Genomic DNA, 24,807 nt, shown 5'->3' with positions numbered 1-24,807 from the left:
AAACCATCAAAAATTTGCGAACAGAGAAGACAATCTTAAAATTAGTCCTAAAAATATAATTTACCTCTTATATCAAGAAACTCATAAATTATTACAGTTTATATCGATAATTCCATTCAAATAAATCTTAAAACTAATTTTTAATATATTTCCAACTATATATTATGCAAAATTATATCATTAATAAGAAAACTTATATTATAAGAAAAATATGATAGCCTTAAAACTAAGTGACACATCTCAAGGTTGGTGTGTTTGTATAAAGAAAGTTTCAAATACACCGAATGTACAAGGTTTTTTTTTTCTGCAAAATCACCATTTTTTTTTTCTGTAAATCTCGAGATGATGAGTGAGGCGATTTCCGGTAACCTTGGGGCGGAGATGATGGACATCGGAAATAAAGGACCACCTCCGGGGGATCCACCGGATACTCCTGGGGTGTGGGTGAGAAAGGTGATGGAAAGTAACAGTGGGGGTCGACCTTGTCCGGAGGGAGTTTTACCGGATGATTTTGTGAAGGAGAGGCTAAGTGTGGAGTTTCCGGATGGTGCAAATGGGGAACCCGTGATCACAATTCAGAATGAGGTCTTGGAGGCTATGAATGGACTATGGAGGCAGTACATGATTGTGAAGGTGTTGGGCCGAAACGTTCCTTTACCGGTGCTGAGTAGGAAGTTGAGGGAGTTATGGAAACCGCGAGGGTCGATGACTGTTCTCGATCTTCCGAGACAGTTTTTTCTAATCCGGTTTGAGGTGGAAGAGGAATACTTGGCGGCTGTTTCAGGAGGACCATGGAAAGCTTTTGGTAGTTACGTTATGGTGCAAGCTTGGTCACCAAAGTTTAATCCTTTGACGGATGAAATTGTCACCACTCCAGTTTGGATTCGGTTGTCGAATATCCCGTTTAATCTATATCATAGAGCCATCTTAATGGGGATCGCAGGAAGTCTTGGGACACCGATTAGGGTGGACTCAACGACTCTGAATGTGGAGCGGGCACGGTTTGCTCGTATATGTGTGGAGGTTAATTTGCGGAACCCGTTGAAAGGATCGGTGGTTATAAATGGTGAACGCTACTTTGTAGCTTATGAAGGTTTAACTAATATTTGTTCTGGCTGTGGGGTGTATGGTCACTTAGTCCATGGTTGTCCGCAGAGAGAGTCAGAGAAGGAGTTGGTTGTGACTTCTCAACCGGAGGTTAGATCGGGAGGAGAATCAGGATGTAGATGGCTTCACGGTGGTCAGCAGGTCGGGGAATCGATCGGAAAAGCCTCCTCCGCGAGTTTCCTTTTCTGCCGGTGGATCACACGTGAATCAGGGACGTAACCTTTGGGATATTACGGGTAGGAAAGATCCTGGGAATATTGCGATTGGAAATAGTTTTGGAAGGTTGAGTGTTGAACCGGAATTTTCGGGGTCCGCAGAAGCTGCTGTGCGATTGGGAGGGGATACGCAATTGGCTACGAATAAGGAAAATGTGCCCTCTACGAATATTCTTCCAGCGATAAACCGTGGTGAACAAGGAAAGCGAGGGGCCCATTGGAAGGTGGTTAGTAAGGGTAAAGAAGTTAATGGGCCAGGGGTTAAATCTGTCACAAATAAGGTGGTTAATGGACCAAATCCTAAGCCCCGACAGAATAGGCCCAGTAGAGGTCTAATTTTGGCCCCGTTAATGAAAATCAAGAGTTTTCGGGTTCGGGAAAAAGACTGAGGTTGGAGAGCACGGAGCTGAGCCGTCATGGCGGGTCGCTTCCAGCGGTCTCTGATGAAGTGGGTAGTGACGGTTTGCCCCCGAGAAGCGACACAGGGGACAAACAAGTTGCAATGGAAGTGGGAACAGTCCCGGAGCAGGGGGTCTTGGTTCTGGCTGCGCCATCACCGGTGGCAGCTAAGACGAGTGGGAGAGCCTAACAGTCCTTCCCGGTAATTCTTGTTGATTGGAGTCTTCTCATCATGAATTGTTTATTCTGGAATTGCCGGAGGGCGAACAAACCCAACTTTCGACGATCGATTAGATATTTTTTGAAGCGTTATAAGGTGGATGTTCAAGCCATGTTTGAGACGCATGCAGGAGGTGATCGAGCTCAACGGATTTGTCAAGGATTGGGGTTTGAAAACTCTTTTCGTATGGACGCGGTTGGCCAGAGTGGCGGAATTTGGTTACTTTGGCGAACAAGTGTGGGTTTAGTCACAATTGTAACTTTGTCTGACCAATTTATTCATGCCCGTGTGGAGAATGGAGTGGAAGTGATCCACTTGATTGTTGTGTACGGAGCTCCAACCGTAACCCATCGGAGTGGTTTATGGAGCCTGCTGAAGGATGCGGTGGCGAGTGTGGATGGTCCTTTGGTAATTGGTGGTGATTTCAATACCATTGTGAGGATAGATGAGAGAAGCGGGGGGAATGGTAGATTGTCCCAAGACTCTGTAGCTTTTGGTGAGTGGATTAGTGAGCTTGCGCTAATTGATTTGGGGTTCAGGGGAAGTAAGTATACATGGAAGAGAGGTTGTTTAGCAAGCACCTTTGTAGCTAAACGTCTCGATAGGGTGCTATGCTGTGCGCAAGCAAGGTTGAAATGGAAGGAGGCGTCAGTTGCTCATTTACCTTTCTTATTGTCGGATCATGTGCCACTATTTCTGCAACTTTGCCCTGAGGGTATGGGTGATCCACGTCGACGCCCTTTCCGCTTTGAAGCAGCTTGGCTGCAACACAGTGGTTTCAAAGAACTACTTGCTGCGTCTTGGAATAATGGTTTAACGACTCCACAGGCGCTTCAGGATTTGAAGTTTAAACTTAAGAAGTGGAACAAGGAGGTCTTTGGGAATTTTCAGCAGAAAAAGGAGAAACTGTTAGCCGAGATCAAGCTGGTTCAAGAACTAATTGAGGTGAATCATACGGATGCTTTGTTAACCCGAGAGGCTGTACTGACAAAGGAATTTGATTTGGTTTTAGAGCAAGAGGAAATTATATGGTTTCAGAAATCGAGGGAACAGTTAATTGCCTTGGGAGATAGGAATACTAAATACTTTCATACATTAACAGTTATTCGGAGGAGACGAAACAGGATTGAAATGCTTAGAGATGATGAGGAAAGATGGGTTTCTGATCCTAAGCAACTTGAAGCGCTTGCAGTGGAGTACTTTTCACGGCTTTACTCTTTGAATGATGTGGATATTGTGGCTCCACGCTTATCTCAGGTGGGCTTTCCAGTGCTTACTCAGGGAGAAGCGACAGAGTTACATAAGCCTTTCTTAGCGGTGGAAGTAGAGGCTGCTGTTAGAAGCATGGGACAGTATAAAGCACCAGGTCCGGATGGGTACCAACCGATCTTTTACCAGAATTGCTGGGATGTGGTTGGTGAGTCTGTTATCCGTTTTGTATTAGACTTCTTTGAGTCAGGGGAGTTGCCGAGTGAGACGAACGATGCCCTTGTAGTGCTCATTGCGAAGGTTCTAAAGCCAGCGAAAATAACCCAGTTTAGACCTATTAGCTTGTGCAACGTTCTCTTCAAAACGATTACTAAAACCATGGTGGGTCGGTTGAAGAAGGTGATTTCGAAACTCATAGGTCCCTCGCAGGCTAGTTTCATTCCGGGAAGACTCAGCACTGATAATATAGTCATGGTTCAAGAGGCAGTCCATTCTATGAGGAGAAAGAAAGGGAAGAAGGGTTGGATGCTGTTGAAGCTAGACTTGGAAAAGGCTTATGACCGGATTCGCTGGATTTTCCTTGAAGATACTCTAGTGGCAGCAGGGTTATCCTCAACTTGGATCAGGTGGATTATGCAATGTGTAGCTGGTCCTTCTATGAGCATTTTGTGGAATGGAGAGAAGACAGGTTCTTTTAAACCAGCTAGAGGATTAAGGCAGGGGGATCCTTTATCCCCATACTTATTTGTCCTTTGTATGGAGAGATTGTGTAATCAGATTGAACTTTCCATTGCAGCTAAAGAGTGGAAGCCTATTAGGTTGTCGCAAGGGGGTCCTCTCTTGTCACACATCTGCTTTGCTGACGACCTCATCTTGTTTGCAGAGGCATCTATCTCCCAGATTCGTGTTATACGCCGTATATTGGAGAAGTTTTGTGCTGCGTCTGGTCAGAAAGTGAGCTTAGATAAATCCAAGATCTTTTTCTCTCAGAATGTGGGTCGCGAGTTGGAAGTGTCAATTAGTACAGAAAGCAGTATAAGAGCTACTAAGGATCTTGGTAAATACCTTGGTATGCCAGTGTTGCATAAGCGTATTAACAAAGAGACCTTTGGGGCAGTTGTAGAGCGGGTGTAATCAAAACTTGCGGGATGGAAAGGGCGTTTTCTGAGTTTTGCGGGTCGTCTGACCCTCACTAAGTCAGTACTTTCCTCCATTCCGGTCCATTCGATGTCTACAATCTTACTTCCGGTCGCGACAGCTAAGAAGTTAGATAAAATTTCAAGAATTTTTTTGTGGGGTAGCACTGATGAGAAGAGGAAACAACACTTAGTTGCCTGGAACCGTGTCTGTTCTCCCAAATTGGAAGGAGGTCTAGGTATAAGGTCCACTCAGGCAATGAATAAAGCCCTGTTGGCTAAGGTTGGATGGAGACTTATGCAAGATGCGAATAGCCTGTGGGCTAGAGTGTTACGCTGTAAGTATAGAGTCGGTGGGATTCAAGACCTTAGGTGGCTTGTTGTTAAAAGTAATTGGTCCTCTACTTGGAGGAGTATATGTGTGGGACTGAGGGAGGTGATACCTTTGGGTTTGAGTTGGGTTATTGGTGATGGTAAGACGATCCGATTCTGGCGCGACAGATGGCTGCTACATTCAACACTAGAAGAGCTGGTGTCAGATACGTTACCGGTTGGCTATCAGACTGTGACTGCTAAGGAGTTGTGGAGGGAGTCTGCGGGTTGGGACCTAACCCGAATCCTGCCGTATATCCCTGATTATATCAGACTGCATCTTGCGTCATTTGTAGTGGATTCTGTGACGGGGGCTAGGGATAGGATATCTTGGCGTGGTTGTGATGGGAGATTCTCTGTGAAGTCGGCCTATGCTCTCTTAACTCAGAATGTTTCTCCTACTCAGAGGTGTGGAGCTTTTTTTGACCGCATATGGAAGGTAATCGCACCAGAAAGAGTTCGGACCTTTCTATGGATGGTAGGGAATCAAGCAATTATGTCAAATGCAGAGAGGTATAGGAGGCATATATCGGACACGAGCCTTTGTTTGGTGTGTAAAGGGGGGGGGGAAGAGACTATCCTCCATATATTACGTGACTGTCCGGCGATGTCGGGAATATGGCAAAGGTTGGTTCCACCAAGATATAGAGCTGCTTTCTTTTCTCTATCGATACTAGAATGGCTGTTTGTGAATCTGGGAAGTCAGGAGGTTGTGGGTAACATTGCATGGCCAACACTGTTTGCTTTGTCAGCTTGGTGGGGATGGAAGTGGCGTTGTGGGACTGTTTTTGGGGAAAATCGGAAGTGTAGGGATAGACTGCAGTTCGTGAAAGATCAAGCTAGGGAAGTACTGGTTGTGTTCTCAAACCAGGGAGGTAGATCAGAGGCAGTGGAACGGATTGAAACCCCCATATCATGGAAGGTTCCGTCATTGGGTTGGATGAAGCTCAATACGGACGGAGCTTCTCGTGGGAACCCGGGACCTGCAACGGCCGGGGGGTGTTACGGGATGGATCGGGGAAGTGGTGTGGTGGTTTTGTTCTTAATATTGGTATATGATCAGCGCCACTTGCAGAGTTATGGGGTGTGTATTATGGTCTGTACATAGCTTGGGAGAAACGGGTGCCATGTGTGGAGGTTGAGATAGATTCAGAGATAGTGGTGGGCTTTTTACGGACAGGGATTAGTGATTCACATCCGCTGTCCTTCCTAGTACGGTTGTGCTATGGCTTCATCTCAAAGGACTCGATAGTCCGGTTTTCACATGTGTATAGGGAGGCTAACTGTCTTGCCGATGGTTTGGCGAACTATGCGTTTTCTTTACCGCAGAGATTTCATAGTTTGGAGTCGTGTCCTGAAACTCTAGATTTTATTTGTTTAGAGGATGTTAATGGGCATTCTGTCCCACGTCGTATTCGGTTATAGTTTTTTATGTTTTGAATAAAAGTGGGAGATCTTGTCTCCCCTTGTTTACCAAAAAAAAGAATGTACAATTACACAAATACAGATATATAGTTTATAATAGTAAAAACGACAAAAATACCACAGTAGTAATCTTAATTAGACATATTATATAGTGAGAGTAATACACTAATACAGAGAGAAGAACAAACCTGTGACTCTCATAATCAAAACACACACACCAAAAAAAAAAAAAAAAAACACAAGAACTTGAGATGGAAAACGGAAGCTCCTCCGGCGACAACAAGTCTTCACCAAAACCGATCCGATGCAAAGGTTAGTGAAGATGAAAGTTTCTCAAAATATGTTTTTATTCGTTGACCGGTGGATGGTACTAACGACGTTGACTTCATGTATTCTAATGGCAGCTGCGGTTTGTAGGAAGGCCGGAGAGCCGTTGGTGATGGAAGAGATAATGGTTGCGCCGCCGCAGGCTTACGAAGTTCGGATCCGAATCATCTGCACCGCGTTATGTCACAGTGACGTCACTTTCTGGAAACTCCAAGTATTGTACTCTTCTTCTTCTCTTCATCGCTTTAGGCATTTTAGAAATTAAACATAAAAATCTATATTTTTACGTTTCAATATTTTACGTAAAAATCTATATTTTTCTTCTCGAAAGAAAAAAAAAATAAAAAATCTATATATTTCTTCTCGTATATGATATTTATTACATAGATCCAACATTATTAATTTCTTTATCAAAGACACAAATATTGACTCAATACTAGTCTAAGGATTACCCAAAAACGTAACTTATTATTTATTTTCTACGTGGATTCAAAATGTTGAAAATGTATTTATCAAATAGTCCAATGTTCTTGGTAAAAGAAACGAAACAGAGTCCAATGTCCAATATTGCCAGGCAGGTTTTTTGTATTTTTGCCAATACGCTATGTTAGATCGGATTTAGATATTTTTTTATATTTGTGGTCGTTGATACTGAACACTCAGAGATTTATATAAAAAAGTTTGGTATAAGCATTTACGCTTTACAAAACTGGTTTCAATAGCCGACGATTTTAGATAGATCCAACATTATTATATCTTAACGTGACACAAAGATTGATCCAATTAGTTCACGCGTTGACCAAGAAAAAAACTTAACAAATGCTAACTTATGACTTGTTCTTTTTTCCTACACAAAGTTCACGAATTCAAATATTTTATATAGCAAAAATGTATATAACAATATTTTTAGTAAAAGAAACAAAAGACACCAAAAGGGTAGTGTCCCGTAGAGAGTTCTTTCTTTTGTGGCCAAGATTCAACATCTTCTTCCGTAGGAAAAAAATCTCTTTAAAATCACAGTACATAAAATCTGATTTCTAGATGGTGGAAAAAAAAAATCGAGTGTCCAATATTAATGCTAGTCATGTTTAGTTTTGTCTTTTGGCTTTTGAACTACTGACTGAACCAAACATATTTAGTAATTTGTGGTCGTTAATACTAAACGTAACAGTCAGATTTAAAATTTTTGTCATGTTTCCGCAGGTTCCTCCAGCCTGCTTTCCGAGGATTCTAGGCCACGAGGCAATAGGGTAAGTCTATAGCTACTACGTCTATTCATTTTTTCGCATCCTCTTAACCTTTTCTTCTTAATTATTCTATTGAATATTTTGCTTAAATAGATAATGTCTTTAGCGTTAGCCTCACAAATAAACAGAGTTTTACACAATGAAAAAAGAATTTTCCGCTTTTTGGTGCTAATTTCTCCATTCATTCCAAACCTCAAGTGGAAAAGAGCTTTGCTGGACCATTTTTAGTGGTCTAACGTTTTGAGCTTTCATAAGATTAAATGTATAGAGACATCCATTATCGTTGGTCAGTTAACGTAAGCATTCATGAAATTTTATTGGGATCTTTTTGTTCACTAACTATAGATGTCCATGTAAATGTTATTGAGAAAGAGTAGAATGAATGTTTTGAAAAGTTAATGAAAAAAAAAAACTACATGGGGATATTTACTCATTGAGGCCTTTATTGGGCTAAATTTTTTAAATTAGATACTATTATCCAGATTTTCAAACTTTCAGTTTTAGGTACTTTTTTATTTAGGGTAAAAGACACTAATATCCTTATTTTTTTCTTTGTTTTCTTCTTTTGTTCCCAACCAAAAAAACTATGGCTTCTCATAATTGTGCTCCATCACCACCATATAATTTCAATGGACTCAATCTATTTTGCTTTCAATAAAGGAAGCTAAACAGCAACGAGATACTATCTAGAGAACCCAAAAGTTTCTTCATTCACAAACATTAATCGATTTAATTCCAGTCTTATCATCAAAATTTACACCAAATTAGGTAACCAATCTCATTATTGCCATCATCTCATTCACCAGATCTCTCCTCGTAACCATATTCAAAAACCATCGTTGGTTTGTATTTCTCCACCATAACACCATCTCGGAGAAATTTAAGAATCCGAAAAAAAGAAAACAGAAGATTCATAAGAGATTTAAGATCATAAAAAGAAAAAAACAGACTCACGGCAAGGAGAGAGCGAGAAAGTGAGAAGAAGAAAGAGAGTTGAGCGTTTATTGAGAATGAGCAATTTAGTAATGAAAAAATTACTCAGATGTTATAGAAAAGTATGAATATTGCTGGTATATTATATATTTTCTAAAAATTATTCATATATTTAGTGTCATGGGTGTAATTACAATTATCACTCTGGGTTAAATTTTTCATTTTTAGTTTCAAAAATATTTCAAAAATACACATCAACAAAAGGTCTGATTTATATTACTGAAAGTAAACGACTGATTTATATTACTTCACGACTGAGTTATAATACTTAAGGAAAAACGAAAGGTCTCGTAGATTCATATGAAGGCTGAGTTATAATGCTTCGTGGCTGACTTATAAAAAGAAATAAACTGAAACTAAATGGCTGAATTTTATTACTTGATGTTGAGTTATAATACTTAAGAGAAAACGAAAGATCTCGTAGATTCATATGAAGGCTGAGTTATATTGCTACTCGGCTGTATATAAATTACTCAGCCGACACAAACCTTGTTCGAGAACATGTAGCTCAGCTTTAACTGATGGCTCAACACGTTCAATCCATAGTCATCGAAAACCAACTTCACAAGCTTGTTGTGCATTGTTTCCGCATCTATCTGCACAACTCTACACTCTCTATCGTCGGCGTTAAATACATATTTGTTTCTTTATCCAATTACCGGGACTGGATCCATGAGTGAAGAAGAATGAGCAAAATTAATAAGAATGGGGAAAGTCAAGAAATGAAGAACAAGATAAAAAAACATGTAGATCCTTCACTTTTGAACCAAGTGAAGAACAAGAGCCGAAAAAAAACTTTTTGTATTTCCTTAGAAGATGATGACATGGATGATGCGTCCGAAGTGGCAAGTCAGCCACCAAACGAACATGTAAATCAGCCATCAGACAAAATTATAATTCATTCGCAACATGAATACTATTATAATAATTAAAAAAACGGCGTCAAATTCAGCCGCTTAACTCAGCCGTAACGTTTAATAAGTCGGCTGTAACCGAATGATATTCTAGTAACTGATCTTCTGCTACAATTCAGCCGTAAATGACCGAGTTTTCAGATAAGTCAGCTCATGACAGCTGAGTTATAGAATTTAATCATAACTCAGCTGTAACGACATCTCATAAGTAAGCCTTTGTTAACAACTCAGCCAGCCGGAGAAAGTTAATTTAGCCGTGTCAAAGTATTAATTCAGCCAAATTTTTGACAACTCAACCATCGGGTAAAAACTCAGTCGTACTTATGGCTGAGTGATGCTCGTAATTCAGACAGATTTCATTAAGTCAGCCATAACTATAAGGTGAGTTATGCTCGTAAGTCAGTCGTCCGCTCATAACTCAGCCATTTTCCATAAATCATCTGCAACATACCGTAACTCAGCCCTCATTACCGCTATAGTATTTTACGGCTGAGTTATTTAATACACGTCAGCGATTTCTGACCTGGCGACGTGATTTTTCTGACGTGGCAATGATATTCTTTGTAATTACGTTTTTTCCTATAACATGCAACAAGGGTACGATGGGTATAGAAAATAGACCTAAAATATGATAGTAATAAAAAAAGTTTTGTATATTTCTGGTAATATAGTTCTGGTAATATTAGCTACAATGTATAATACGTGAGTAAATCTTCTTTTAGTAATTTTTATTGAATAAAAATACCTCTTTCAATATGGACAATAAGTCCTAAATCCATAAAATTCTGAAATAAAATATCCAATTCTATAATTAATCTTTTATATTGAATGACAAACCAAAAACCTAAGAATATCACAACGAGGCAAACCAAAAACTGATGAACCAAAATCTAGCTTAAAAAAATAATTAGATCAAAACTAAACAGTAATACAGAATGCTCAAAATTATGTGGTCCTATAATTAGAAGACAAAAGATAGTGGGCGTAAGAAAATGAGGGAAGGAGAGAAAAAAACTGTAGTAAGATATGGTTGGATAAAAAAAGATAGTAAATATCACCAAAACAATGTGTGAATTTGTATTTAAAAATAAATAAAAATTCACCTACACCCACTAATCCACATTATAATTCACAACTAGGAAATTAATATGTAATTTTCTTATTGAAAATTTTGCATTAACCAATATATCTTGCTAGATTTCTAAATCAAGAAAAATGCATAGGAAACCCAAGAAAAATCCAAAGTTACACACTACAAAGCGTTTTTTAAACAATTAGAAATATTGATCTAAGTGACATTTGATTATGCAGAATAGTGGAAAGTGTTGGTGAAAACGTAAAGGAAGTGGTCGAAGGAGACACCGTACTACCAACGTTCATGCCTGACTGTGGTGAATGTGTTGACTGCAAATCTCACAAAAGCAACTTATGCAGCAAATTTCCCTTCAAAGTATCGCCATGGATGCCAAGATACGAAAATTCGAGCAGATTCACTGACCTCAATGGCCAAACTCTCTTTCATTTCTTGAACGTCTCTAGCTTCAGCGAATACACTGTTCTTGATGTTGCTAACGTTGTTAAGATTGATTCTTCGGTTCCTCCTAGTCGTGCTTGTCTCCTCAGCTGCGGAGTTTCCACTGGTACATCACTAATATTGGAAATATTATATATATATATATATATATATATATATAAAATATGGTAGTCTTTGATTTTAATTTGATGGAGTTAGATTGATTATTCTTTAGGTGTTGGTGCTGCTTGGGAGACTGCCAAAGTTGAACAAGGATCAACAGTTGTGATTTTTGGACTTGGTTCTATCGGACTAGCGGTAAAATTACTATTAAGACTTAATGATCATGTAGTTATAAGTCTTTCTTGATTATGAGTTGCTAAAGTGGATTAATGTGTGGATTTTTCCAGGTTGCAGAGGGTGCAAGACTTTGTGGTGCCTCTAGAATCATTGGTGTGGATATAAACCCTGCCAAATTCCAAGTTGGTTAGTAATTTTCTTTACTCAATAGTTATATATATTACTTAATTCTTTTTCTTTCCTTTTTATCTTCTGTTTTTGAACAACTATTGCTTACATCTCTATGTATTTTAAAATAAACCATATTGTAATAGCTTTGAAAACTATGTTTTTGCAGGGCAAAAATTTGGAGTTACCGAGTTTGTAAACTCTTTGACATGTGAAAACAAGCGTGTTAACGAGGTAATGGCACATAGTATATTAGATCAATCATCAATGGACATAAGTTGATAAAACATATAACTTAAATATTTTTGTGTTTAGGTGATCAATGAGATGACTGGTGGGGGAGCCGACTATTGCTTTGAGTGTGTTGGAAGTAGTTCTTTGGTTGAAGAAGCTTATGCTTGCTGTAGAAAGGTATTATGGCATTGATCTCTACCTAAAACCAACGTAGAACTAGATTTAGAAATACATCAAATAATTCAAAGAAGGTTAGAGGATTTAACTTCTTGCATGGTACAATCAACATTTAGGGATGGGGAAAGACAATAACTTTAGGTGTGGACAAGCCGGGTTCACAGATATGTTTAAACTCGTCTGATGTTCTTCACCAAGGGAAGATTTTGATGGGTTCGTTGTTTGGAGGTTTGAAGGCTAAAACACACATTCCGCTTCTTCTGAAACGCTATTTGAGCAATGAGCTTGAATTGGATAAGTTTGTGACACATGAGATGAAATTCGAGGACATCAACGACGCATTCCAGCTACTCGTTGAAGGGAAAAGCATCAGGTGTGTCTTGTGGATGGGCTAAGTGAATTGGTTTATTTTATCTTTCAGTATTTCACATCCATGTCATATATATGATTCCTGTGAAACTTTGAAATCAAACAACCAAATGCCAAAGAGCAAACAAAATAAAAACGAAATCATATATTCTTACACGAATTTTACACGAATATAACAAAAAAAATGAACTGGGGAGTACCGGAGGAAAAAAATACTATATACATATATTATTTCATACATTCAATTAATATATGTTTAAAAAGAATGTTACACGAATTTTTGTAGATTTTTTTATTTATTTAGTAGAAATATAATTTGTAATAATTAAATCATATATTCTTTGAAATCACTATAATAACAAAATCATCTGCATAATGAATCTCTAGAAAACAAACTACTTGTGAAAAAAGAAGGACCAAAAAGATGAAGACTGAAGAGTGTTGTAATATTCCATATATATTAGATTATGCTATAGCATTCACAAAAAATGTGTGTATTTATATATATACGGGTAGAAATATTTCAAAACCTGAGCGTAAAATGGTGTTTAGGTTTTTAAATCAACAAAATTGTATTTTAAAATTACAGAGATCATCAGACAATCGATCTTTATGCACAAGTTTATGAATACAAAACATTGATCAATACACAAATTAATACAAACCCCTTGATTCGAATGACACATCAATACAACAAAAGAAGTTTATGATTCATCTCAAATTGGAGAAGATGATGTAACAGAGAAGACAATTTTGTCTCGTTTCTTTGTCAAGAAAGTTTATAAAAATGACGAAATGGAAGCATATACATGATATTGACACAAAACATATGAATTACCCCGATTGATTTATAAGAAGACTTGGAGGTAGAGAATCGGAGAAGTGGAGAAGATTTGAAAGACGAAATAGAAGATCCGGTGCTAGTGGCAGTTGTTCAAGAATCTAGAAGCCAATGTAAGGGATAAAAAATCCAATCTTTTTTTTTTTTTTTTGTCAAAAAGATAAAAAATCCAATCTTGGTCATCGATTTTAGAACATATGGGAAAAAGAAGAAGAAGATATCATGGTTTTTTTTTTGGGCTTGGAAATATTATAATTGATAATCTAGCATTGAAGAGAAGACAATTATGTGTTAACCTAAGAAAAAAAAAAGTTCATATGTATTAATTGTTTTAATTTGATAACCTAATAATTTTAGCAATGTGTCACTTCCTACTTGAATAACAAAAGAAGTTTTATTGTATTGATTGATTATATCAATGTTGAATGAAAAATTTTAAATGCATTTTTTTAGGTAAAATATATATCAAATGAAAAGTGAAGCACCAATAACATATAGCGAGGTTTTTCCTTGGTCTTTCACCAGAATATCAATTTCTCTCTATTAGATGTTCCTCTACTTTTATTGTAGCTCGAAAGTTGGAACGATCCGACCCATTTTTTTTTAAATATCCTAATTAACTAGTGATCTCATACTCACTAACTTCCTAAACATCAATCATCACAAAAAACCGCAGAACATTTAACCAGCATTTAACCAACTAATAAACCCAATAGCAAATAAACAATAAATCAATCCAATAAACCAATAGTAAACATCCAACAAGTCATTAAACATTGAACGAACAACCTAGCAACATTCTAACGACTCAACTCTAGAAACCTAACAGAAGCCAAACAACACATCAACGAGCCACTAGAACATCCTCCTCTTCATTGATTTGATTCCACAATCACACTTTGCTTTTACCTGCATCACAAATAACAATTGAGACGCATGAGTACTATCACAAATACTCAGTGAGACAATCCTCCCATCTATTGGATTATACATACAAGCAACTGAGAATCCAATATTCAACAATCAACAAACAACACACAATCAAACCAGAAAAAACAAGTATCAGCCGTCTGCTGAAGAGTTGGTGTCGACTAACACCCCTCCTCGACCCGAAAACTCTAGAAGTGTTGACCGACACCCACCTGGTGTCGATTGACACCGACTCCGCAGACATGTTTTCTTTGAAGCTGAGGGTCTGTTCTTTGCCTTCCACTGCCTCCATTGCGGCCAAGGCTCACTCAGAAGTCACAAAAGGCCATAGAAGCCACAAATCAATCACAAACAAGCAATTATCAACCAAAAACACACATAGAACATAGAAACAGAGAATTCTCAGGTTTAGATCAGCCATGGTCATGCACTCACCTCTTTAGCAGAAATTTTCTGACCAAAAACCGACAAACCAACACCACAACAAGCTTCCAACACATTCCTTTCCCCATATTCCCACTCCACAAGAACATATCTATCAAACAAAGGCCAACAACTCTCCAAAATCTCCAAAATCTCCAAAAACTCTTACAAACACTTTTCTCTCTTTTTTTTTTCTCTCTGAAACGACGAATGAGCGGCCACAGAACCCTCAACCTCGACTTCCAGCTGAAATACTTCGGTTTTGAGTTTTCCAAACCCAACTGATTCAATTTGACAATTTAAATCTAAACCGACCGAACCGAAAATAGGGGTGTCGATCGACACCGTATTTGATGTCGATCGACACTCATCCTGGAACATCAAAAATTGGTTCGCGGATATTACAAAAGTAGGGATGGTGCAAGTGCATCACATGGATTTTGAAAAATATATGTAGATTATATGATTTTTATAGTATACACCACATTCAAATGTAAAGTTGCACCTCACGTATCTATTTATCCACCCCAAATAAATTTTAATTTACTAAGTTATAAAACCCAATAAACATAACAATTTTAAATCCACTTAGTTTTTTCTTTTTCTTTTGGTCGAGGTTAATAATAGGCAATTTTTTTTGTAAATCTAATTAAATCGTATTTTTTCTCCATAAATTTCTAAACTATAAAAATTGTATTGAATTCCTTTATTAACAAAACTCATATGTTTAAGAAATTAATTTGACAAACAAATTGGTAACCTTATGAAAATTTCTTGTAATTTTTATTTCTTTTAGTTGTTTCTTAGTTTAGTTGATTAATTTTTTAAGCTAATAATTGCATTAATTTAAGGTTTCTAATTTCTATTCAAAACTTGGTGAAGAATATGCTCGTTTCCAACTGGTGAAGTATATATTTATATATATATATATATATATATATATATATATATATATATATGTTTGTTACTTTGGTTTATGTTATTATGTTTATAGATGTTGTCATAATTAGTACATATTTTTTAAGGTCATGAGCATGGAGCGATTTCTCAAAAGAAAATCAGTTTCAGATTTTGACATTTATTTGGATGACTTACCATGAGATCCTGCTAAAAGAAAAAGAATATTAGAAACACAAATAGTTAAAAAGAGATCTATGTCAACCTGGAGGTCATATTTTTCCACAAACAAAAACTGGAAGCGCAATGAGGTGTTTTAATCCAGTTTGGTTTGAAAAGCATGGTAATTGATTAGAGTATAGTATATCGGCAGATAAATCATTTTGTTTATGTTGTTACTTGTTCAAAACCGATATACCCAAGTAAGGTGGAAATGATGCGATTGTGACAAAAAGATTTTCTACTTGGCATAAACCTCAGAATTTGGGTGAACACGGTGGTAAAACGCCAAATAGTATTCATAATATTGCTGTTATCGGTTAGCACGAAAATTAATTATGGAAGTTGAATACGGACCTATATATATGGCTCTCCGAGCACAAGCGTGGAAACTTGAGGTTCCCTCCAAGGTTCAACATTTTTTCTGGCAGATCGCTTCTGGTACTCTCCATGTACTGGAACGGCTTGCGCATCAAGGTGTCTGATGTGATACCCCTGTGTAAACGGTGTGATCTGGAATCAGAGACCATCAACCACACTCTTTTTGAGTGTCCGCGTTCGCGGAGTATTTGGGAGTGGTCTCCTTTATCGCTAGATGCAGATGGCTTTCCATATGCTTCCATCTATGCGAATCTGGATTTTATACATTAGCGCGGCATCGCATTCGGGGATTTCTCATATCACTCTTCGTCTTCCCTGGATACTTTGGTCAATCTGGAAAGATAGGAATAAAAATATTTTTCAGGGAATGGAGGCAGAGCCGATAGATATTTTAAATCAGGCGACTAATGAAAAATTATTATGGGAGGATGCCAAATCTTTTACCGGGAATTATTCAAATCCTCCGGATTCTTTGGTTATTAGGGAGTCTTCCCCTCGTTGCCAAATTGATGGTTCATGGAAAAGTTCGGATGTTCTCCAGGGTTTGGACTGGTAGTTTTGTAGTGGTGATGATTTGACGCTTCTCCTGGGAGCCCGGAGTCAGCGATGCGGCCGTACTCCCTTACATGCAGAGCTTCAAGCCCTGATCTGGGCTATGGAGTCTATATTGGCGGAAGGAGTGGATTGTCAAGCTTTTGAGACGGATTGTGCAGAGTTACTCGCGATGGTGCAGAAGCCCGATGATTGGCCCGCTTTCTCGATCCTACTGGAGGACTTTTCTATGATCAGATCATCTTTCCCTTCCTTCACCCTGGACAGGATCCCACGTGAGTCTAATGTAAGGGCAGATTGTTTAGCCCGTTCTTCTAGAACTTTAGTTTCTGACATTTCTTTTGTAAACTCTTTTCCTCCGGTTTGGGAAACCAAACTCGGAGTTCTCTTTTAATTTATTAATGTTTGGTTGAAAAAAAAAATATTTCTGTTAAAAAGTGTGATGATCTGAGGAATCAAAGCCAGTCTATTGTGCATGCTTTGAATAAACAGAGTAATACATTGAAAAAAGAGTATCACAGTCGGTTGAATGCTTTGATTGATGCTTCTAGGTAATTGTTGCGACAAGGATTATCTTAAGGGGTCATGATGAGTCGAAAGAGTCTACTAATAGGAGAAATTATTTTATAACTCGTGAAGTACACATGAGAACAATGTGATGCTATAAGTAAGGTTATTTTGGAGAATCCTCTAAAAAATAACCAAATGATTTCTCTGATGATTCTGAAAGATATTGTAAATTCTTTTGCTACGGAAGTAGTGTTATCCATCATAGAGGAAATTGATCATGGTGTGTTTGGTTTGTTGGTTGACGAGTCTGTTGATGTGTATGAGAAAGAACAAATGGCTCTTGTTTTTTATTGATTTGTTGATAAGAGTGGACCCGTCAAAGAAATATTCATTTGAGTCATCCATGTAAAAGAAATGTCTTCTTTACCTTTGAAGTCTGCCATTGACTCTTTGTTTGCAAAATATGGGTTGTGTTTGAAAAAGGTGATGTTATTATGAAGCAAGTAATATGAAAGGTGAGTTTAATAAGTTGAGATTAGGCCTTGGAATCTGTACCAGACCAATTTGTCCAAATCAAACCGATCCAAACCGAGATTTGGAAAAATTGGTTCAGTGTCTATTAATTAAGTAGACCGATCGGATAGATTTTAATCTAAACTCTGTTAACCGAGATTTTCGGTTCGGTTTGCTTGAATCGAATGGTTAACCGAAAAAAAAGCCTAATCTAATTTTCCTAATTAGCCATCGTTGCCTCTTTCATCAGTTACTCTTTGATTTTTCTTCATTTCTTCTTTTTTTTTTCTTCAGTTCACCATCTTTATCATCTTTGATTCATCATAATCACAATCATCTTTCAAGGTTACGATCTTCTTCTTCCATATATTATCATTATCTTCATCTTCTCTTCTTATGTGTTTAGTATTCTTCTTCATGATTCATCTTCATCTTCTTTTTCTTCTTCTATTCCTCCTTCATCTTTTATTTCTATACTGCAAGCTTTGGCTTTGAGATCTCGCCGTCGGTACCTACACGGCTCCACTCTTGGGGTTCTCCTTCTACAAATCTTAGTTTTTTTCTCTTTTTTGTGCGTAAATGGGTATTTTTCTGCAAACCCAACAGTCAAAAAGTGGGCTACTGAATCAAAATAACTGAATGGCAAAAACCAAAATAACCGTCTTTGAACCGAACTAAACCAAATTGAACCAAAATCTTAGTCGGTTCGATTGAGAAAAGCTTTCAATTTCTGAAATAATGGAAACCGAAATACCTGAAGAAAACAAAGTTGTAGGCCTAGTTGAGATCAATAATTGTCAAAGAAAATGGTTCACCTTATTGTATTCATTTTTTTGCTTGCCCATCAACTTCAGTTGGTGGTAGTGGCATTTGCTAAGAAGCACTTTGATATGGGTGATTTTTTTGATATGATATCTACGTTGTTGAATGTTGTTGGAGACTCTTGCAAACCAAAGATTTGATTAATCTTGAGCTTTCTCTTCAAAGACTTGGTAATACTCGTTGGGATTTTCATTACCGAACATTATTAAGCATGGTTGATTTTTTTCCTTCTATCGTTGATGTACTTGAATATATCCAAAACGAATAATTTGATGACTCAAAAAGACGTCAAGCATATAGTTTTCTCAAGTACTTTTACACATTTGAGTGTATGTTCTCAACGCAGCTAATGTTACTTATATTGGGACTAACCGAAAATTTATCAATGAAGTAGATGTTTTAATGAGGGTTTACCGAAAGCGTGTTAATGAGGCAACAAGCTCTAATGCATCACCACGTCCTTCCCAGTAACGTGGCCATCCTATCCTTTTTTTGTCCTTTCTTTTGAGCTTTCTACTGACCATTAGCTTTGCTTTATCTAAAAGCCATGTGTGTGCCTTAGCTTTGACCACACGTTAGGGTTTTGTGTCTCCCTTTATGTAAGCTAGCCTATATAAAAGCATAGAATCCTCACATGTAATTGAGACTTGTTTGAATAAACAAAAGTTTTCCTTCATCTTATCTCACTCTTTGTTTCTCTGATAGTGATTAACTAGAAATTTGAAAATTTTAGAAGACTTCGAATCCAGGATTTGCTTCTTCTATCAGCTGTATCACGAGTCATTCCATATCTTGTATGTCGCTACATCATTCCATCGTTAGCCACCAAAGCAGATCACTAAAAAGATCGTCTTTCGTTAAGCTAGCAACCCATCTCTTCCATCTCAAGCCAACGAGGTAGATAACCGAGAGGGTTATCTATTGTTAGCTTGAACCTTTATCCGCCAAACCAAACCGCGACAGAGTCCTTATTTTCCGCGTTTCAGCAGTTCGTGATCCGAAGCAATCCGTCCTTATGTCCGTCCGTTTTATCATTTTTCCAACCTGGGATCACATCAAATTGTCTTGTATGTTATATTGAAAAAGAGTTATTTGATTCTGTCACTAATGAAAGAATAATAAAAAGATTTCAGTCTATGCGTGAGCGTACACACAATATACTTAAAAACTATAACTGTTTTTTTTTTACGATTTTTTTTAATTATTAAATAAATATTTGTACCAGATAAAAATAGTTTTTGGATCCGCCATTGCTACTAATTTGTACACAATTTGAAAAATTTATAATTAAATATAGCGTGTGAATTATGATTTACATGATTCGTTTAGTTACTCAACTAAAAGTCTAAAACTAAATCATAAGAGTATGAATATAATGAAACATTTTGTAGTAAGCAATGAATCAAAGCGATTTGAGATTGTGTAGCGCACCAATCCAAATGTTTTACCTTTATCATTATCCACACACTCACAACTAAAACATTTCTTATCAATTCCTAAGCATGTCAATTAGGGCCAAAGCCCGCGGACTAGTCCGGTCCGGCTCTAAAAAATATCGGGTTCGGGTTTAAATATATATGTCCAGAAAAAATTGGGCCTTTCGGGCTCAGCTCGTTTGGGCTATAGGGTTTTTTGGACTTAGCCCGACCGGGTTCGGACCAGCCCGAAAAGCCCATTAATAAATATATTTATACTTTTTTGTCAATCATTGGACCACAACAGGCCGGCCCATTAGCATAATCCCTATATTCGTAGAAAGCGGGACTTGATCCATATATTTGTACTTTTTATTAACATTTTTATTTGATTGCTATATTTGATTAATGATTTAATGTAAATAAAGTTTAAAACTCTAATCCTAGTTTTCATATTTACTTAATAACCTTGCATAATACTTTTAAAATATTTATCTATGATATTTTCTATGAATTATATATTGTTTTATTTGGTTAAAGTATAAAATTTTATTTAGTTTTAAACTTTTTCTTTTAAATTAAGTTGGTTGTGGCGAATATAGATGAGTTATTAAAATTTTGATTGATTTGTTTTACAGTACAACTTTAAACACGGCTTTTTAAAAATTACAAGTTTGAATTATTGATCTGTAAGATAAGCTCTGTAGCCATGTTAGGGCCAAACTCGGGATTTGAAATATAGGCTCGGAAATAATTCAGCCAGCCCGGACCGGGCTTAAATATATGCAGGCATTACGGGTTTCGGGTCGTGTCGGGTCAGCCCTATTGACACCCCTATCAATTCCTTCACAACAATATGAAAAATACTTAGGTTCACTCCTAGGGTGAACCTTTTTGTTCACTTCTTACTTTTCAACCAATCAAAATCTTCTATAGATTATTTTATTTCAAAAAAAAAATCAAAATTAAATTAAAAAGCAAAACAGATTAAGGAAACAAATTCTGTATAATTTTTTTTAAGGAAAGTTACATATTGGTTTGGTTTAGATTTTACAATTAGAATGAAATGATGTATCAGTTTGGGTTTACAAATAAGGTGATTAGGGTTTAGATTTTACAATTCAAATAAAATTATATGTCGGTTTGGATTTACAAATGAAGTGGTTAGGGTTTTGATTTTACAATTAAAACGAAATAATATGTCGGTTTGGATTTACAAATGAGATGGTTAAGGTTTAGATGTTACAATTAGAACAAAATTATATGTCGGTTTGGGTTTACAAATGAAGTGGTTAGGGTTTAAATTTTACAATTAAAACGAAATTATATGCCGGTTTGGATTTACAGATGAGATGGTTAGGGTTTAGATTTTACAATTAGAACAAAATTATATGTCGGTTTGGGTTTACAAATGAAATGGTTAAGGTTTAGATTTTACAATTAGAATGAAATTATATGTCGGTTTGGATTTACAAATGAGATGGTTAAGGTTTAGATTTTATAATTAGAGTGAAATTATATATCGGTTTATATTTATAAATAAGCGGTTTAAGTTTTTAATTTTATAATAATGTATACAAATTTTGTTTCCTTATTTTATAAAGAGATGAATGAATAGATTCTTAAATGTATTATGACATGTTACATTTTTATTGGTTAAAATAAAAAGAAGTGATCAAACGTTTACCTACCCAAGAATTGTTCCAACAATATTGTCCCTTTTTGTTTTTCTTTTCTTTTTCGTCCTCCCTTTCCATGTTCATTAATCATATTTCCATTCGTCAGCTGTCTAGTTTCAATGTCTACAATACAGTTTAAGCCCGGTTACAAATATATTAGGCTTTCATTGAGCCCAATAAGGAGTTCTCTTTGAATTTTGGGACTCTTGTGTATCCGCTAGTATCACGACTGGATATGTGATAGCACACGTAGACGAACCTCAAGCAATCATCATCACTCGAAGCTTTATATGAATTCTCTTTGATTCTCCTCTCCAAATAAAAAAATCCCAAATTGAAGAGAAGAAACAAAACATCTTCCTTCAATTCAAAGGCCTTACTTTTTCTTCGTAACTGAGTTTCAAAAAGATCGAATTTTTATTCTCTAAAATCATCCAAGTTTCTTTCAGAGAGCTTCAATGGCGACCACATCTTCAAACCCATTACTTCTTTCTTCAAATTTCCTCGGTTCCCGAATCATAATCTCAGCTCCAACCCCTAAAACCACCACAAAGTCTGTTCCTTTCTCAGTCATCTCTCGTAGAAGATACCAAATTTCTCAATCGGAAAAGCTGATGAAATCGTTGCCATCACAAGCTGCGTTAGCGGCTCTGTTGTTATCGTCTTCCTCTCCACAAGCTTTAGCAGTTAACGAGCCGGTTCAGCCACCAGCACCAGCACCAGCACCGACCATTACTGTTGAACCTCAGGCGACAAACCCGAATCTCTCGTTTGGTCAGAACGTTTTGATGACAGCACCGAACCCACAACAAGCTCAATCATCGGATCTTCCTGATGGAACACAGTGGCGATACAGTGAGTTTCTAAACGCGGTGAAGAAAGGTAAAGTTGAGAGAGTGAAGTTTAGCAAAGATGGTTCTGTTCTTCAGCTTACAGCTGTTGATAACAGACGTGCTTCTGTCATTGTTCCTAATGATCCGGATTTGATTGATATCTTGGCAATGAATGGTGTCGACATATCGGTTTCAGAAGGAGAATCTGGAAATGGATTGTTTGATTTCATTGGGAATTTGCTTTTTCCTTTGTTGGCTTTTGGAGGATTGTTTTATCTCTTCAGGGGAGGTCAGGGAGGTGCTGGTGGTCCTGGAGGTTTAGGAGGTCCTATGGATTTCGGAAGATCCAAGTCCAAGTTTCAGGAAGTGCCAGAGACTGGGGTAACATTTGGAGATGTTGCTGGAGCTGATCAAGCTAAGCTTGAGTTGCAAGAAGTGGTTGACTTCTTGAAGAATCCTGATAAGTACACAGCTTTAGGTGCTAAGATCCCTAAAGGTTGTTTGTTGGTTGGTCCACCGGGTACGGGGAAGACGCTTTTGGCTAGAGCTGTAGCTGGAGAAGCAGGAGTGCCCTTCTTTTCGTGTGCTGCTTCGGAGTTTGTTGAGCTTTTTGTTGGTGTGGGTGCGTCTAGAGTTAGGGATTTGTTTGAGAAGGCGAAATCGAAAGCTCCCTGCATTGTATTTATTGATGAGATTGATGCTGTTGGTAGGCAAAGAGGAGCTGGGATGGGAGGTGGAAATGATGAGAGAGAACAGACGATTAATCAGCTTTTGACTGAGATGGATGGATTTTCTGGTAATTCCGGTGTCATTGTGTTGGCTGCAACCAACAGACCTGATGTTCTTGACTCCGCATTGCTTAGACCAGGTAGATTTGACCGGCAAGTCACAGTGGATAGGCCTGATGTAGCTGGAAGAGTCAAGATCCTTCAGGTTTCTTCCTTGTTTCTCATGTTTGGTTGAGTGAAACAATGGAGACAAATGTGATAAATAATGTTGTTCGGTTTATTGCAGGTGCATTCTAGAGGGAAGGCTATTGGAAAAGATGTTGATTACGAGAAGGTTGCAAGGAGAACTCCGGGTTTTACTGGAGCGGATTTGCAGAACCTGATGAATGAGGCTGCGATTCTTGCCGCTAGACGTGAACTAAAGGAGATAAGCAAAGATGAAATATCTGATGCTCTTGAGAGGATCATTGCTGGCCCTGAGAAGAAGAACGCAGTTGTCTCAGAGGACAAGAAAAGACTTGTTGCTTACCATGGTTAGATATTTACTTCTCCAAGCGTTTTCTTATTCTGGTTGTTTTTTTTATGTGTGTTGACTACTCACTTTTTTAACAAAATTGGAATTTGCAGAGGCTGGACATGCTTTAGTTGGTGCACTTATGCCGGAGTATGATGCAGTGGCCAAGATATCGATTATTCCCCGTGGCCAAGCTGGTGGGCTCACCTTTTTTGCACCTAGCGAAGAGAGACTTGAGTCTGGATTATATAGCAGAAGTTACCTTGAGAACCAAATGGCTGTTGCACTTGGTGGAAGGTTAGTTTACAGCTGAAACTTTGCTGGTTTTTGAATTTACAAGAATAGACTCCACAAGTGTTTAAACAGTCTTTATTATGTTTCGGCTATGGTAGGGTTGCAGAGGAGGTGATCTTTGGAACAGAGAATGTTACAACCGGAGCATCAAATGATTTCATGCAAGTGTCGCGGGTGGCTCGCCAAATGGTTGAGAGATTCGGGTTCAGCAAAAAGATTGGACAAGTAGCAGTTGGTGGAGCAGGAGGAAACCCTTTCTTGGGTCAAAGTGTATATATCTAAACTCGGTACTGTACTCACATGCAGCCTGATGTTTCCAGCTCTCAAGACATGTTAAATTTGTTTTCTTTGTAGATGTCATCGCAAAAGGATTACTCAATGGCAACAGCCGACGTTGTGGATGCGGAAGTGAGAAAGTTGGTGGAGAAGGCATACGCAAGGGCGACAGAGATCGTAACCACACAGATTGATATCCTACACAAGCTCGCTCAGCTCCTGATGGAGAAAGAAACTGTGGATGGAGAAGAGTTCATGAGCCTTTTCATTGATGGTCAAGCTGAGTTGTATGTTTCTTAAGCCAACGAAATTGGTTTGTAATAATAATACAGTTAGCCTCAATCTATACATACTGTATGTTAATATACAATGACATGGTCAGAGACGTTTCTTTCTCGTAGTTGCCATACTCATCACTTCGACCTCTTTGTTAAAACAATACGGCCGCTAATAAACGCTAGAATACACGCTAATTATCGATTGGTGAAGCCAAGTACACCTGGTTGTTGATCTTTGGAACCACGAGTTTTTCCCCACATCTCAAGATCCACTTCCAAATATTATAAACATTTGCCTATTTTGCGTGTTCCTCTTCTGATCATGGCACGTGTTGAGGTATGTACACGTGTCTGGAAACCCACTTTCATACTAATAG

The 24,807-nt window shown here is 37.6% G+C and overlaps 2 protein-coding genes and 3 pseudogenes across 2 annotated transcripts; all 5 read left to right on the top strand.

Moving 5' to 3' along the window:
• The first annotated feature begins 345 nt into the window (after positions 1–345).
• Positions 346–1,911, top strand: LOC147921615 (uncharacterized; annotated as a pseudogene).
• A 4,136-nt stretch (positions 1,912–6,047) lies between these two features.
• On the top strand, positions 6,048–12,485 carry LOC104760745 (alcohol dehydrogenase-like 7). The gene is made up of 9 exons (XM_010483702.3): positions 6,048–6,395; positions 6,488–6,624; positions 7,614–7,660; positions 10,876–11,204; positions 11,313–11,395; positions 11,488–11,563; positions 11,715–11,779; positions 11,861–11,956; positions 12,073–12,485. Exons 1-9 carry the CDS (start codon positions 6,335–6,337, stop codon positions 12,349–12,351), a joined length of 1,173 nt encoding a protein of 390 aa, XP_010482004.2. The 5' UTR covers positions 6,048–6,334; the 3' UTR covers positions 12,352–12,485.
• A 4,186-nt stretch (positions 12,486–16,671) lies between these two features.
• LOC147921614 (uncharacterized) lies at positions 16,672–17,709 on the top strand (annotated as a pseudogene).
• A 521-nt stretch (positions 17,710–18,230) lies between these two features.
• On the top strand, positions 18,231–19,255 carry LOC147921613 (uncharacterized; annotated as a pseudogene).
• A 2,297-nt stretch (positions 19,256–21,552) lies between these two features.
• Positions 21,553–24,552, top strand: LOC104760743 (ATP-dependent zinc metalloprotease FTSH 5, chloroplastic). Its single transcript, XM_087497421.1, has 5 exons — positions 21,553–23,273; positions 23,355–23,601; positions 23,696–23,879; positions 23,975–24,146; positions 24,231–24,552. Exons 1-5 carry the CDS (start codon positions 21,966–21,968, stop codon positions 24,450–24,452), a joined length of 2,133 nt encoding a protein of 710 aa, XP_087353547.1. The 5' UTR covers positions 21,553–21,965; the 3' UTR covers positions 24,453–24,552.
• Positions 24,553–24,807: the final 255 nt, after the last annotated feature.

Source organism: Camelina sativa, chromosome 18 (assembly GCF_030686135.1).
Source record: "Camelina sativa cultivar CO46 ecotype springtype chromosome 18, ASM3068613v1".
Lineage (NCBI taxonomy): Eukaryota > Viridiplantae > Streptophyta > Magnoliopsida > Brassicales > Brassicaceae > Camelina > Camelina sativa.
Note: the sequence above shows the minus strand (reverse complement) of the source record. Positions and strands in the feature narration are given on the sequence as shown.